General features: G+C 36.2%; 3 protein-coding genes across 15 annotated transcripts in view; 1 reads left to right on the top strand and 2 right to left on the bottom strand.

The window, feature by feature from the left end:
• Positions 1-17,149, bottom strand: part of LOC105226621 (plasma membrane calcium-transporting ATPase 3) — a 529,385-nt gene that overhangs the window by 214,078 nt on the left and 298,158 nt on the right. The gene's annotated exons all lie outside the window — the stretch shown is intronic.
• LOC125779365 (uncharacterized) overlaps positions 1-17,149 on the top strand; it is a 168,122-nt gene that overhangs the window by 5,007 nt on the left and 145,966 nt on the right. The window lies entirely within an intron of this gene.
• LOC125779304 (piggyBac transposable element-derived protein 3-like) overlaps positions 240-17,149 on the bottom strand; it is a 45,555-nt gene continuing 28,645 nt past the window's right edge. For all 4 annotated transcript variants that reach the window (XM_049460575.1, XM_049460576.1, XM_049460578.1 and 1 more), the window contains one exon: positions 240-17,149. This exon is cut by the window's right edge. In XM_049460575.1, the coding sequence (XP_049316532.1) occupies positions 16,566-17,149 (584 nt within the window). In that variant the 3' untranslated portion in view covers positions 240-16,565.

Raw genomic sequence — 17,149 nt, 5'->3', positions numbered from 1 at the left:
TACGGGTCCATTTCTTGAGATGAATTGTTGTCCGAAGTTTTCCCTCAAAATGGCCATAGAATCGCGAGCTGTGTGGCATGTAGCGCCATCTTGTTGAAACCACATGTCAACCAAGTTCAGTTCTTCCATTTTTGGCAACAAAAAGTTTGTTAGCATCGAACGATAGCGATCGCCATTCACCGTAACGTTGCGTCCAACAGCATCTTTGAAAAAATACGGTCCAATGATTCCACCAGCGTACAAACCACACCAAACAGTGCATTTTTCGGGATGCATGGGCAGTTCTTGAACGGCTTCTGGTTGCTCTTCACCCCAAATGCGGCAATTTTGCTTATTTACGTAGCCATTCAACCAGAAATGAGCCTCATCGCTGAACAAAACACGCGCGCGAAACACATTTCGAACCGAACACTGATTTTGGTAAAAAAATTCAATGATTTGCAAGCGTTGCTCGTTAGTAAGTCTATTCATGATGAAATGTCAAAGCATACTGAGCATCTTTCTCTTTGACACCATGTCTGAAATCCCACGTGATCTGTCAAATACTAATGCATGAAAATCCTAACCTCAAAAAAATCACCCGTTATATGTACGTAATTTCAAAATCATATTAATTTAGTAGAATTTTCCACATTTGCAGCTTCATATTAGGTTCTTTAATATTATGCAACCAAGTTAAAGGCTTATGATCAGTTTGTATTATGAACTTTCGACATATAAATAAGTTCGGAAATGTTTCACAGACCATACCATGGCTAAGGCTTCTTTCTCAATAGTAGAGTAACGAATTTCGTGATCCGACAGGGTACGAGAAGTGTAGCATATTGGGTAACTATTCAAAACAGAGCCAACAGCGAATTGCGAAGCATCGGTGGTGAGTATGAATTTTTTACTAAAATCTGGCGGTTGCAAGACAGGTTCACTGGTTATAAGTTTTTTCAAGTTATTAAAAGAGTTTAAAAAATCAATATTTTGAAAATCTAAAATAGCATTTTTCTTTAAAAGTCTCACCATAGGATAAGCTACTTTTGCGTAGTCTCGTATGAATTTACGATAATATCCTGTCATGCCTAGGAATTGTTTTATTTCTTTAATACTAGTTGGCGGTTTCATATTTTCGATAGATTTTATCTTTGAGGGATCCGGCTTTATGCCTTCTCTGGACACGACATGTCCCAAAAATTTTGTTGATAATTCAGCGAATTGACATTTGTTAAATTGAATTTTTAAATTAGAAGCACGTAAAGTATTGAAAACCTTTTTAATGGAAAGAATGTGTTCTTCAAAGCTTGTAGAAAATATTAAAATGTCATCTAAATATACGACACAAATCTTGTTTATATGTTCTCTTAAAACATAGTTAATGAGCCTCTGAAATGTTGCAGGTGCTGTTTTGAGACCAAACGGCATTCTTGTGAATTCATAATGACCATCTGCCGTTGAAAAAGCTGTTTTGGCTCTATCATTAGGGTGTACCTCAATCTGGTGAAATCCCTTCGCCAGATCGATGGTGCTAAAATAACAACATTTTCCAATTTGTCAAATATGTCCTGCATATTTGGAATTGGGAACTTATCATCGATTGTTTGCTCATTAAGTTTTCGATAATCAATAACTACACGCCATTGTGGTTTTCCGTTTTTATCAGCCTTTTTGGGTACAACCCATAATGGCGAATTGTAGGAATGATTATTTCCTGGGCTAACATATCTTTTATCTGCCTATCTACTTCTGCGCGATGTACTACTGGATATCTATAAAGTCTACTGTAAATTGGAGTATCGCTTTTCGTTATTATTCTATGTTTAACATCCGTGGTAAAAGGCAAATTTTCGCAACAAAGTACCTGTAAGCTTTGATTTCTTATATTTTTCAATTCAAGGAAAACTTCTTGTATACCCCTATGATTATTATGGAGATGCTCATTTTCTATGATTGTTAATATTTCATTCTTATCGGTAATTTCATTTAATTTAATATTTGATTTATATAGTTTAAGGTTGCTATTTTCAAAGAAATTTACATACAAATATTGGAATTTTACAAAAAGTTCATTATTTTCACAAAAAATACATATAACGCCCTTGTTTATGAGACTTTCTGTAAAATACTTTTTAGATCAGAATGTTGAGTCACTATTATGTGAGTTTATTAACGATTTTTAAATATATTTTTTCCTCTTGGCCATATTTCAAGTAGATTTGGTTCTTATAGCAATTGATACTCCTTTCCGTTATAAATATATATGTATTTTAAATTATCTTCTAACGCGCTGTGTACAGTTGCATCTAATGACGTAGGACTATGGTATGCTACTTTTTTACTTTCAATTTTACTACTTCCAAAATTATTGTATATATCTCTATCTAAGAAATTTGATTGAATTTATTTGAAACAAAGTATCTGCTTAAAGTATCAGCAACAGTATTATCCTTTCCTTTAATATATGTACGTAATTTCAAAATCATATTAATTTAGTAGAATTTTCCACCTTTGTAGCTTCATATTAGGTTCTTTAATATTATGCAACCAAGTTAAAGGCTTATGATCTGTTTGTATTATGAACTTTCGACCATATAAATAAGTTCGGAAATGTTTCACAGACCATACCATGGCTAAGGCTTCTTTCTCAATAGTAGAGTAACGAATTTCGTGATCCGACAGGGTACGAGAAGCGTAGCATATTGGGTGACTATTTTGACTCAAAACAGAGCCAACAGCGAATTGCGAAGCATCGGTGGTGAGTATGAATTTTTTACTAAAATGTGGCGGTTGCAAGGCAGGTTCACTGGTTATAAGTTTTTTCAAGTTATTAAAAGAGTTTAAAAAATCAATATTTTGAAAATCTAAAATAGCATTTTTCTTTAAGAGTCTCACCATAGGATAAGCTACTTTTGCGTAGTCCCGTATGAATTTACGATAATATCCTGTCATGCCTAGGAATTGTTTTATTTCTTTAATTCTAGTTGGCGGTTTCATATTTGGATGGATTTTATCTTTGAGGGATCCGACTTTATGTCTCTCTGGACACGACATATCCCAAAAATTTTGTTGATATTTCAGCGAATTGGCATTTGTTAAATTAAATTTTTAAATTAGAAGCACGTAAAGTATTGAAAACTTTTGATTTGTCGATCGTGGCCGACGCTCGCTCAAAGACGAATTTCGTGAAGGTCGTCCAAAAACAGCCGTTGTGCCAGAAAACATCGATGCCGTACGTGAACTGATAATGCAAGACCGTCATGTAACATACCTTCAGATAGAGGCATGCCTATGCATTTCTCCCACCAGCATACATTCGATATTGCATGAACACCTGGCCGTGAAAATGGTTTGTTCTCGTTGGATCCAGCACAATTTGACAATCGCTCAAAAAAGGCTTGTGTGGATTGGTGTAAAGAAATGCTGAAAAAATACGATCGCGGTGCTTCAAAAGACGTTTATAAGATCGTTACAGGTGACGAATCATGGATCTATGCGTATGAGCCCGAAACAAAACAGCAATCGAACGTGTGGGTCTTCCAAGACGAGCCAAATCCAACGAAAAAAAAAGAAATCATTTTCGTTGATAAATATGCCTATTTTCATTATTAGGCCAGAAATATATATATATTGGCAACATGGTTTTGTACCCGTGGTTTTCCGATTTTGACCAAACTTTAGAATATCATAATATAGACCAATCGAAGAATATCTGTTAACTTTGTAGTGAAGTTGCTCCATTGTTTTTTGGCGCGCACTTCAAACTGAGATCAAACAAAAAAAATAGTTTTTCTTTTATTTTTTAACGACCTCAAAATTGAGTGAAAAAAATGTTTACGTTATCCAATTTTATGTAAATAAATCTCAGCTTTCTAATAAAAATATTTTCAAAATCCAAAAAAATTTTCAAAATCCAAAAAAACATTATTTTTCCAAAAATCCGCTTTTTTGTGCTTTTCCATCAACTTTTTTTCAAAATTGACTTTTCCATTCGATCTCTCGTTAAATTTTACATAAGAATCAGTGTTCAAAACTATGGGACTCTGATCCCATGAACAGCAAAATAAAATGCAAAGTTGTCGATATACAGCGCATATTTTTATGAATGAAGACAGTGATTTCTTCTTAATTCAAGTCTAAGAATACAATTTACATACATACAAAATTACATATTATACAAAATTTACCTCCTTCACACAACCTTCAACAGACTGCACTGTACAGCGACAACTTTAAAATTTTTTTTTGCCGTTCATGAGATCAGAGTTCCATATTTTTGAACACTGATTCTTATGTAAAATTTAACGAGGAATCGAATGGAAAAGTCAATTTTGAAAAAAATTTAGGGGAAAAGCACAAAAAACCGGGTTTTTGGAAAAAAATGTGTTTTTTTGGATTTTGAAAATATTTTTTTAGAGAGCTGAGATTTATTTACATAGAATTGGATAACTTAAAAATTTTTTCACTCAATTTTGAGGTCGTTAAAATATAAAAGAAAAAGTAAATTTTTTGTTTGATCTCAATTTGAAGTGCGCGCCAAAAAACAATGGAGTAACTTTGACCACTAAAAAGTTAACAGATATTCTTTTATTGGTCTATATTATGATATTCTAAAGTTTGGTCAAAATCGGAGAACCACGGGTACAAAACCATGTCGCCAATTAATGGAATGGCCCATCTACATATATATTGTTATATACGTATGTATGTCAATATAGTGAAAAAGGAGAGCCAAAAACTGAAAGTGTACACTTTGTTTTTTATTTGAATTTTCGTTTGTTTGCACCTCTTTCAATAATGCGCACTCGTTACCTGGTGCGTCGGCTGTTTGCCGGCGCTCATTTCCCTTTTGGACAGAATGCAGCGGCAGCCCATTCCCACGACGGCAGCGGCGTTGATGGCAGCAGCTGTTTGATGGTAGCAGCGACGATGGCAGCAGCGGTTAGATGGAAATGTTGAAACGTTACGTACGTTATCTGTTCCTCTATTGCGGCACTTCACACAGCAATTTTTACTCAACAGATACTTATGTAGCGGCACTAAAGATTTTAGCGTTTTTTTTGTTTTTGTTTTTTAGAATAGCGTTGAAACGGCACTTTTAATTTTAATAGTTATTATTTTTGTCACGGTATTTTCAAGCGAAACTGTTTCAAACGCTTTGGTGGATTTTTTTTTGTAATCACTGTACCAACCATTTTCCAGTTTTCTTACACTTATAGCAGAAACAGTGGAGAACGTAGAATCGTGGCCCGTGTTAGCTGACATGACCTACGTTATGGGCGCGCAATGAAAGTGAACAGTGAAAAACACTACTCCCTTCTCTCTTTGACGTAGGATGGCGTGAGAATTCGCGGAATTTGGATTTTTGCCGCAGAAACGTGTCAGCTGATTGCTCTCTCACAACGCAGAGTTGCCAATATCGATATGCTATAGTAATTATCAACTTTTAAAATTCAATCTGTTCAATATGTTAGAAATTTTCTTAAAATAACTCAAAATCAGAGTCGAATGCTATTATTTATAAAAATATAAACTATCTTTAATAGTTTGTTTTCAGTTTTGATATTGTTACAAAAGTAGTATTAAGTTGTATTTGTATTGCTATATGCATCCCTTATTATAGCTGTAGGTATATGGAATAGCATTTGTCTTGTTGTAGACATCTGGCACCGCGGCTGTCTGCTTGTCGAAACAATAGACATCTGGCGCCGCACTGTCTGCTTGTCTACTTAAACAATGGCTGAGTCTGGCGCCGCGGCTGTCTGCTTGCGTCTGGCGCCGTATAGCATTATGTTGTGGTAATTTCCAGACGCAATATTCTAGAAGGACACGTCGGCATCAGCGAGAAGTGCGTGGCTATATAAGCCGTGGCAGCGCCAACGTAATCATTCAGTGCTAAGAGTAAACTGCTATAGTGTAGACGAGTTGTGAAATAAAGAGTTGTTGAATTAAATTAAACAGTGTTGATTTTATTTGTCAATCCAGAGATACGAACCTAGCAAAGTAAACTAGCAAGCAGTAAAAATCGTAACAATTGGTGTCAGAAGTGGGATTGTCAAATAATCCAAATTCAAGATGGTTAAATTCGGAGAATTGAGAATTCAGCAATTAAAAAAGGAACTGGAGGAGCGTAATTTGCCGATAAGCGGGCAAAAGGCGGATCTGCAGGCACGATTACGTGAAGCAATGGAAGCGGATGGAATTAATGTGGACGAGTTCGAATTTGATGGGCCAGAAACTTCTACAAAGGTAGGAGAAAAAGTAGAAGAACAACGAACAGCATCAAGTGTAGACACGAACACGTTGTTAAAGGCTATTAAGCAAATAAAGCTGAAAATACATCACAGTTAAAGTCTTGCCTTACACAACAAATGACTGAAAATAATACGCAGTTAGAAAAACGTTTGGTACAACAGATTACAGAAAATAATACACAAGTGCAACAGAAATTTTCAAAATTTGAAGACGAATTAAGCACTTTAAAAAATGACGAAGAAAATTTAAAATCAGAAGTTCTTCAATTAAGTAATCGTGTGCGAGAACTGCAACTACATGGCCCTGCACCATCAACAAATAATCAAAGATTGAAGGCACCCACATTCGATGGAAGTATTCCATTTCAAATTTTCAAACTTCAGTTTGAAAAGACAGCAATGGCCAATAACTGGAACGCAGCGGACAAAGTGGCGTCCTTGTTTGTATCATTGAAAGGACCTGCAGCGGAAATCCTTCTGACTATTCCAGACTGTGAACGGGATAACTATGAGGCATTGATGAGTGCGATAGTAAGACGATATGGTAGTGAGCACCGGAAACAAATATACCAGATCGAACTGCAAAATAGGGGTCAGAAGATGAACGAGTCATTGCAAGAGTTCGCAACTGAAATAGAACGACTGACTCATTTGGCAAATGCAGATGCACCTGTGGATTACATTGAGAGGGTAAAAATTCAATGTTTCATAAATGGAATTCGTGATGTGGACACCAAACGCGCCACATATGCATTGCCAAAAAGAACGTTTGCTGAAACGGTTTCGCACGCCTTCACACAGGAAACAGCTTCGCTACTAAGTAAACCAGCACACAAAGTACAAAGGGTTGAAATGGAACATCCGGCGCTGATGAAAGAAATATTGAAGACTCTGAAGACAATTGCTGCACAGCGAGTAAATACAACAGGCAGATGTTTCAACTGTAGAAAAGCGGGTCACTTTGCCCGAAATTGCAAGATAAAAGTAAACCCATCAAAATGGAAACAACCAACAGAACACCGAAAGAGGATTCACCACAAAAATGCGGATGCATTATCACGTCGCCCTTGTCCACTGGAATGTAAACATTGCTCCAAATCAGAAGGAAAAGAAGGTATAATCACGTGCGATTACTGAATATAGAACCTGAAGATGATTGGACTCCTCACCGCATCAGAATCAATCAGCTAGAGGACCCTGATCTTGCAAAGCTGATAATAGCCAAAGAAAATGGGGTACGACCACCAAAGGAACAAATAAGTAACAAGAGTCCAACGGCAAAAGCATATTGGGCCCAATGGAACAGCATAAACCTCGTTAATGGATACCTTCATCGTACCTGGGAAAGCGAAGATGGCAAACAGTCTCGTCTGCTGATCATAGTACCGAAGTCCATGATCCCGAAAGTATTGAAAGAATATCACAATGGACCTAGTGGAGGGCACCTTGGAATTACAAAAACTATAGAGAAGATTAAACAACGGTTCTACTGGATCGGTTGTCGAGATTCCATAGCAGAATGGATAAGTAATTGCGTAGAGTGCATGGCAGCTAAAGGTCCTAAAGCCAAAAGTCGCGGTAGGCTACAACAGTACAACGTGGGATCACCATTTGAACGAGTCGAAATGGATATTGCAGGTCCGTTCCCAACCAGTACGACCGGAAACAAATATCTACTGGTTGTCATGGACTATTTCAGTAAATGGCCAGAAGTATATGCCTTACCAAACCAAGAAGCGAAGACAGTAGCCGAAGCGTTTGTAGAAAAATGGATAACAAGGTTCGGAGTGCCCGTCGAATTACACACAGATCAAGGCAGGAATTTCGAATCTTCCATTTTCCAAGAAGTCTGTACATTATTGGGCATCCACAAGACACGGACAACAGCGTTACACCCACAATCAGATGGAATGGTGGAGAGATTCAACCGAACGCTCGAAGAACATCTGCGGAAAATCGTTGATAAAGATCAACGGAATTGGGACAAGTGCATCCAGATGTTCCTGCTGGCGTATCGTTCAGCGAAGCACGAGACAACTGGTTACACGCCAGCAAAAATTATTTTCGGATCTGATCTGCGACTCCCTGCTGATCTTAAGTTTGGAACGAATCCTACAGCTGTAAGAAATGATGGAGATTATTGTTCTGCCTTAAAGGAAGAAATGAATGAATTGCATCTAATGGTAAGACAGCATACGCATCTGATGAGCAATAAGATGAAGGACCGGTTCGATCAAGCGGCAAATTCAAAAGGTTTCGAAGAAGGTGATCTGGTCCTGTTGTACAATCCACTCCGAAAGAAAGGCTTGTCCCCGAAACTGCAGACAGCCTGGGAAGAACCCTATATGGTGATGAAACGACTTAATGACGTGGTATACCGCATACAAAGAAATGGAAAAGCACGATGTAAAATGAAAGTAGTACATTTGGAGAGGCTCGCCCCATTTGGTTCAAGAGGATTTGTGCCTAATCGGGACGATTAGGCTTTAGTGGAGGGCAGTGTTACAGAAGTAGTATTAAGTTGTATTTGTATTGCTATATGCATCCCTTATTATAGCTGTAGGTATATGGAATAGCATTTGTCTTGTTGTAGACATCTGGCACCGCGGCTGTCTGCTTGTCGAAACAATAGACATCTGGCGCCGCACTGTCTGCTTGTCTACTTAAACAATGGCTGAGTCTGGCGCCGCGGCTGCCTGCTTGCGTCTGGCGCCGTATAGCATTATGTTGTGGTAATTTCCAGACGCAATATTCTAGAAGGACACGTCGGCATCAGCGAGAAGTGCGTGGCTATATAAGCCGTGGCAGCGCCAACGTAATCATTCAGTGCTAAGAGTAAACTGCTATAGTGTAGACGAGTTTTGAAATAAAGAGTTGTTGAATTAAATTAAACAGTGTTGATTTTATTTGTCAATCCAGAGATACGAACCTAGCAAAGTAAACTAGCAAGCAGTAAATTCGTAACAATATTTTATATTGTAAAAAATTGTAATTGAAAACATAGATGTGCTCAAAACTAACAGTTAAGCACTTTCTTTACTTTTGGACGCACTTCTACATATGTATGTTCTAATATGGTGAGTAAGCGGGAAAGTAATCATTAGTACATACATATGTATTTATATGAATTTCCTTGTTTCGTTTTTTCTCCGTAACTTCTTTTTAGAAATTTGGTAAATTTGGTAGCACAGGTATGTAAACTATTTTTTTTTTGTTTTTAGCACACACTCTATATCACGTATGTAGTCATGTATATAAACTTGTATGTATATTTTATTTATTGTGGGTAATTTTCCCTTTTTTTTATAATTTCTTTTGTTTTGTTTTTATCGTTTTTTGCTGTACATATCACTTCACTCTCTCGAATGTAGATGTAAAATATGTATGTATTTACATTTTTCTTTCGTGTATATAGGGATCACTCCACTTTTAAAGTAACACGTTCACTTTAACGTAAGTATACAGCAGTGTTGTCCAAAATGACTGTGTGCACGTTATGCTTGTGTTGGTTATTCTAGCGTCAACTGATCGCAAAATTCTTCTTTGCTTGCCTACGAAGTTGAATACAGTAGCACAATCGTGCTTTCACAAACACTTGTCGCGACATGTTGGTGTGAGGTGTCTGGCACTGTCCGTGCGCTATTGTGCGCATAGGCCGTGGACAACGCTGGTATACAGTAAGTATCACTTTTTTTTGTACAAGTAGATGCATTGCTTATTTCTTTTTTATTTTAGGTGTTTAACTATACAACGTAAGGGTTATATTTATTTTATATATTTTTTCACTAATTTCACTTAGCTGAGCCGAAAACCGAGATCCGAAAGGAATTAAGACAGGTAATTGGTTCGAAAGAATTATTAATCCTTTATTAATTGTTTTATACTTTTTAAGTGTATTTCATTTTTAAATTTTTTTTAATTACGCACTTGTCCCTGCTCGGGCGCCATGAAAAGTTTCAAGCGTTTTTGAAACACGAAAAATAGTTAAGGATGCGCAATTTTAAATCACTCCAATTACCTGTCGCGAAAATACTTATAAATTGTTCCGGTGACGAAAAAACGTGCGTTCGATTCAACGGTTCACAAAGAAGAGAGTTCTTTATTTCTTATTCTAATTGCTAAGTCTAAATCTTAAAATTAACGGCTTAAACTAGTGGTAATATAAATATGTATTAAAAAGGGGTAAGTATAATCATTTTCAACTTTCGTTAAATATTGCAACAGATTATGGTAAGTATTAAAGTAAGTACTACATTGGTATTATGAAGGCATTATTAAGGTAAGTATTTTATAATAGATTTTCTTAATTTAATTTTTAACAATTCAATATTTTACAATTTATTTCATTATTTTTATTTTATTATTCATTTAATATTTTTGTTTTAGATATAGATACATATGTCGCTTGACGCAACAAGTGTTGTTTACACAATTTTCAGTAATACTCCACGTTTGCTATTTCCTTTTGTTAGCATAATTTTTTTTATTTCTGCTTGAATAGTCTTCATTTCCTGGTATGACATGTCCCTGTCGTTACCGTTGTATGATTATTTTCTAAATTAATTTCAATTTTGTTTTTAATTTGTTTAAATTCTTTCAGGTATTTTATATGTATTAAATTTAAATTTTCGTTTACCTTGAGTTTTGTAAGCTTTTTTAAACTTTGAGTCTATTAAATGATTTTCTTTTTCTTTAAAGCTGTCTTTTTCCATGTATTTTGGTTGTTCTCTCCTATTATTTGGTTGTTTATATATTTATTCTGAAAATCTTGTATGTTTACTCTACTTTCTCTTTTAATGATAGTTTATTATATTTTCTTTCTGCTTTTGTAACTTTTCCGCGAGTTTGATTGGTATTATTATCAACGGTTATTGCTTTAAATACTTTTTCCTCCAAATTGTCTTTAGTTTTTGCGTCAGCAATAAAAAGTCTTAAGTGTTCATTCAAAGTAGAGTGCAGTAGAGTGGTCGCTAGTTGTAGGTTTAATTTATTATGCTTTAAGCTGGTACGATGAGGATTGCCGTGTCGCAGTGGAGAGAAAACAGACTGCCTACCTCGCAACGTTACAATCGACCACAACACGTGCGAGATGGGAAAGATAACAGACAAAAAAAAGCTGGACAAGCTGGGATACAAGGGTATTCTACGAAAGAATGCGGCGTTAGCAGAAAGTTTCAAGACCGGATTATACTCTTGTAGAACCCCAGAGGTGATCTAGTGACTGATGCCCAGAGCATACCAAAATTATGAAGGGAACACTTCTCTAGCCTGCGGTATGGCAGTGAAAGCATAACACCAGACTATGGCGAATCCGATTCCCTAATCGATTACGATGGAGCAGACGTTCCATTGCCCGACCATAAAGAAGTTCGAGTAATAACTTCGAATTCCCGAAGATTGGAATTTAAGGGAGACCCCACATTCTGCGCCAACTACCGTAGGATAAGCTCCTCAACAGCGCATATAAGGTTCTAGCGAGCATATTGTGTGAAAGTTTAAAGCCCAACGTCAACAAACTTATTGGACCTAATCAGTGTGGCTTTAGGCCTAAAAAATCAACAACTGACCAGATACTCGACATGCGCCAATCTTGGATAAGACCCGTGAAAAGAGGATCGACACCACACCACTTTTTCGTCGATTTTAAATCAATATTTGACAGCACGAAAAGAAGCTGACCTTTTGCCCCTATGTCTGAATTTGGTATCTCCACAAAACGAGTACGGCTGTGTAAATTGACGTTGAGCAATACCAAAAGCTCTGGAAGGACCTCTCCGCGACGTTCGATACCAAACAAGATTTTAAACAATTGCGACTTCTTCAATCTACTCTTAGAAGAAATAATTCGAGGTGCAGAACTAAATAGAGAAGGTACTCATCTAAGGTATTTATCTAATTTCGAGTAAATACTCATTTGAATAACAAATACTGGATTTTACGTAAAGTAACAGAAATTAGAATATTTTCAAATTTACTTTGAACATAAGTAACAAAAATTCTTTATAAGAACCGCTAATCAGCATGCTTATGTGAATTCAATGTAATGAGTGGGAGAGACGGCAACAACAACCTGAGTCAAGTGCATAAAAAGAATTTGGTTCATCTTAAATATTTGTTCCCAGCGATTAGTAAATGATGGGAAGACCGAAAAATTTGGAAACATTTTCATAGAAGCGATAGTAGCAATGAAGCTTCATGCTCACATTGCGAACAGCGGTACAAATTTGCAAATGTAAATAAAATGGCAAAACATTTAATAACGTGCATCAAGTGTCCATTATTAATAAAACAACGAGTTCAAGACATGCTTGCTTCCAATGTGGCAAAAACCAAGATACAGACAGAAAGTGATTCTCCGCCTTCATCTGATTTACATAAGCATCTTCCTTCAAATTTAGCACAATACAACTTAGCTAAGGCTATATTTGTAACCGGCGCTCCTTTGGCAATGGTGGAGCACCCATTGTGGAAGGACATTTTTAAGGACCTTTTCCACATTTCAAGACTCCAACTAGAAAAGCGATTTCCAGCATACTATATATCTAGATAACCACTCTGCAACTAAAAGCAGCAAATTTTTTACATATTCATTGTGACGGATGGAGTAACATTCGTAATGAAGGTGTTGTAAACTTTCTCATATCAAAGCCAGAAACTCTATTTGTGAAAAGTCTGTCAACACTGTACACTCAGTACTTATCACAGGAAATTATTAAAATCATGAAGGAGTACGGTGAACAAATATGTTTTGTGTTAATTGGTGACAATGCTGCAAATATACCAAAGGCGTTCAAAATAGTAAAAGAAGCCTACCCGAATGTTGTACCGATGGGTTGTGTAGCGCATAGCCTTCATTTAGTTTGTCAGAATTTTTTAAAATGCGATACCTTACAGAAGAATTACTCAAATGTTGTCAATATAATCAAAACAATTAAAAACAACCAAGTTCTAACAGCAACTTTAGCTAAAATTGTGAAAGAAAAAGGAATCGGTGAACAATTAAAACTGCCAGCCAAAACAAGGTGGGGAAGTTTCTTCTATTCAATGCAGAGTGTAATAAAAACTAAAGCATCCCTTCAGACCTTAGCAGTTCATGAAGAAATTAATTAATATACAAGCCGATGTAAAATCACAGTTACTTAGCGAAATATTTTGGGAGCAATTAAATTTAAGCTCAAACATATTTTAAATTAAACAATTAGAGTTTGCTTCAACTATGATACTGAATGATGCCGAAAAAACTGAGCTATCAACCATATTCAACACACGATTTAAAAAAACCGTAAAACCGATACATTTAGCTGCGAATTTGCTAGATCCTAAGGCACAGTGAATGTAGAATGTACACAAGACGATATACCTTTAACTTCAGCCGGGATCACGCACTCTACTCGATATGAATTAAATTTAAAAAAATTTAATTTGTTATTAAAAAATATAATAATAATTCAAAATAAAAAATTGAATTCCTTTTATTCATTTAAATTTTTCTTTGTTCTGATTTATACCCACATTTTGGGTAAATACCCAAGGGCTTGGGTAAATACCTTGGTATTTACATTTAAATACCCAATTTACCTTTTGGGTATTTACCCTTGCACCATCACTGACACTGAAGCACTGTTGCAAACTCTGCTATAACCGCTTAGGCGGTGTCTACGCCGTAATATATTATTTTCTTTCTTATTGATGTGTTGTTATCTTGGCGCTCCTTGAATTATAAGTTGATTTATGTATATTTTGATTGCGTTTTCCGTTATTTTTATGAGGTATGTACTAACCGGTGCTGAAGTGTGTAACTTATATATCAGGTGTTAAATAAGTTTTTCCGTTTGGTAAGAAAAACACAACTTTATGATTAAAAATACACTTTATTATTCAGTATAATCTCCCTGAACATTAATACACTTGCTCCAACTATCATCCAATCTGTAGATCCAATCCCTGAAGTGAGAATCCGGAAGTTCTGCCAAATACGTTTCAACAGCCGTTATGGCCTCTTCATTTGATGAAAAAGGCTTACATCGCATTAATTTTTGGAGTTCTGTAAACAAGTGGAAGTCGCTGAGGGCCAGATCTGGTGAATACGGTGGATACTACAACAATTCGACCATTATTTCATGGATTTTAGCCATTTTCAAAATGCTCTTGTGACACAGTGCATTGTCCTGATGAGAAAGGATTTTTTTGTTCTCCAAACCGGGTCTTTTTTACGATTTTTGTCCTTCAACCAAAAGGTTGCTATAATATTTCGAATTAATGGTTTTACCAGTTTGCAAGCAATCCACAAACAAAATTCTGCTAGCTTCGAAGCCGAACAACCAGGTTCACACCACTCTTTAACCTCTTGTCTTGATTCAGGATCATGGCGATAGACCAATGTCTCATACATAGTGATGAATCGATGCACAAAATCCAATTTATCCTTTTTAAAACTCCCCAAATGTTGCTGAGAAAGTCGCATTTGAATGGTTTTTTTATATTCTTTTTTTATAGTAGAAGGAAGCATCGAAAGTCGGAGTGCGGGGCTTTAATCTGCTAACTTATTACCTTAGCAACATCGTTGGCTGGAACGCACACAGCCTTTATTTGCCATCATTCTAGATAACGCATTATTGATTTTATTTGCTTTACCTGTCCCATTTTCCAAGTGTTCTTTGAGTTTGAGTCTACTACTACTCCAAGATACTTCAACTGCAGCTGTGAAGTAATCTCACATTCTCCTATGGTCAGCGATATTTTTTCTTCAATTTTCCTGGAGCTTATGAGTAACACTTATGTTTTCTGCTCAGCCAGCTCTAGACTCATGGTAGCAAACCATCGGCGCAAGCCATTAATACTGTCATTACATTTGATCCGAAGGTCATCCAGATGTTTAGCTACTGCTACCACTATGATATTTATCAGTAATTTATTTATGTAAACAATGAATGAAATAGTTCTCAGCTTATATTATAAGTCTTTATTTTCCCCCCACCAGTGGTAAGGATTTAAATAATCATATTTAAGTTCAAAGTTTGATCTTACAAATCAAACAAAGAGTCAAACGTGAACTCTCACAGTAAGGTGTTTTTCTGTACATTTTGGCCCTTCGATCCTCTTTTTGAAAAAGAATCGAGCAAGTGAAAGTACTAGAAGCTTTTTAAAAGAAAAAGAGCATTACTTAGCCAAATAAAATTAAATGTGCGCCGTAATAGCAAAGGCTATATACAATATATAAAAATAACTTTTCGTAAAAGTTAAAAAAAAAGTTTAAGAGCGTCCTTGTGGCTATAACAACAAGAACAGTGCAAAAAACAAAATATATATATCTACAAAAACCAACTATAAAGAAGCAAATATGAAGAATTTGCTAACACGACAGAAGGAGTTGGGAGATCTAGCTGCGTTGGAGGAGCAGAAAATTCTGAGCGGAAAGATAAGAAAGGCTTTATGTCTGGAATATATGGATCATATTCAGACTGTTATGAAAGAGTTTACTGCAAATCATAACAAAATAATGGCTAAGAAGAGACAAGAAGCATAGGAATACATTGCGAAGAATTACTACGAGCATGTAATGCAAACAATGGAGAATTCTATTCAGAATCTAAGAATTCAAAGTACTGCCGAAAGTCTGTCAGCAGTGAGCAGCAAGGGGCAAATAGAATCTATGCCACAAACTATTCAGGTCGAACTACCTGCTTCTGGCGTTGAAAGAAAATATCAACGTCGAGCAAAAAAGCTCAAAAACACACTTAATGAAATTCAAGATAATGAATTGAATTCTCTCGAGCCAATAAGAGAATTCAAAATCAAGCAATTCTCAAGGAAAGATATGAGAATAGAAGGCTACAATTCACAGCACAAATAGACAGACTACTTGATCAACCGGCAGCAAATGGAGAAAGTGCAGCAAGCATGAAGCAGCTGTTAGATACCACCAAAGAATGCATTAAAGGGACTAAATCTAAATTAAAATGATGAACAAGCCATCATAGCTCGGATAGTGGTTCGAAAACTAGACAAAGAAAGTCTACGTTTATACGAGCAAAACATAAAAAAGTATGGATATACAAAGCCTGGATGACGTCTTCAGTTTTCTGGAGCAGCAATACCAAGCTCTAGCCCTTTCAGAACTGAGAAATTAAAGTTTACAGATTTTTACGCCGCTTCGCACAGTTGCTAATATGACCATCATGAATGCAATAAAAATAAGAAAAAAAAAATTATCCGAAGAAGAATTCCTAGAAAAAGGACTCGCCCAATTGTATATTACCGGTCTTAAGGCCATATTATTGAAAGAAAAAAAGACGATTCAAAAATCTTATTTCAAGAAAAAAAATGATTTTATATTGATGGAATGTATTTAAAAATAATATTCATATACATTGATTTGAAGCGATCATTTTTTGTGTGGTACTCCTGAAAACAGTTTTTATTTTTGGTTAGGCAGAGAAATATATCGCATTTGGAGCATTTTATTCTAGTTCTGCTTGTACATTCTTTCACGCGCCACATCCATGGTGTTGTCATATCCATTGCCTCTGGCCAGTGATCATACCGATCAGTACGCACACCAACGGGAGGATCCAGGGGTCTGTTTCTTTTTGCAGCTGGCTCTGCTGTTGATGTGCAATACGGAACAGGTGGATTAATTGGCCTTTCAGTGAATTTGGCCACTACTTCGCCGAGCTCAGATTTAAACTTAAATAGGTCTTTAGTATTCTTTTTTCGAATGCCCGCCTTTAGAGCATCGGCTCTGTACTCTCTCCATGCATTGCATACTACCATGCCAATCAAATGAAAAGTTGTTTTTACAGTCCAATTCTTCGTTTTTATAAAAATTCTGTAGTATTCCATTGACTGATCGGCTGCGTCGAATCCGCCCATTTTAGTGTTGTAACGCTTCACGATTTGAGGGCATGGCACAT

The sequence above is a fragment of the Bactrocera dorsalis genome, chromosome 6 (genome assembly GCF_023373825.1).
Source record: "Bactrocera dorsalis isolate Fly_Bdor chromosome 6, ASM2337382v1, whole genome shotgun sequence".
Taxonomy (NCBI): domain Eukaryota; kingdom Metazoa; phylum Arthropoda; class Insecta; order Diptera; family Tephritidae; genus Bactrocera; species Bactrocera dorsalis.
Note: the sequence above shows the minus strand (reverse complement) of the source record. Positions and strands in the feature narration are given on the sequence as shown.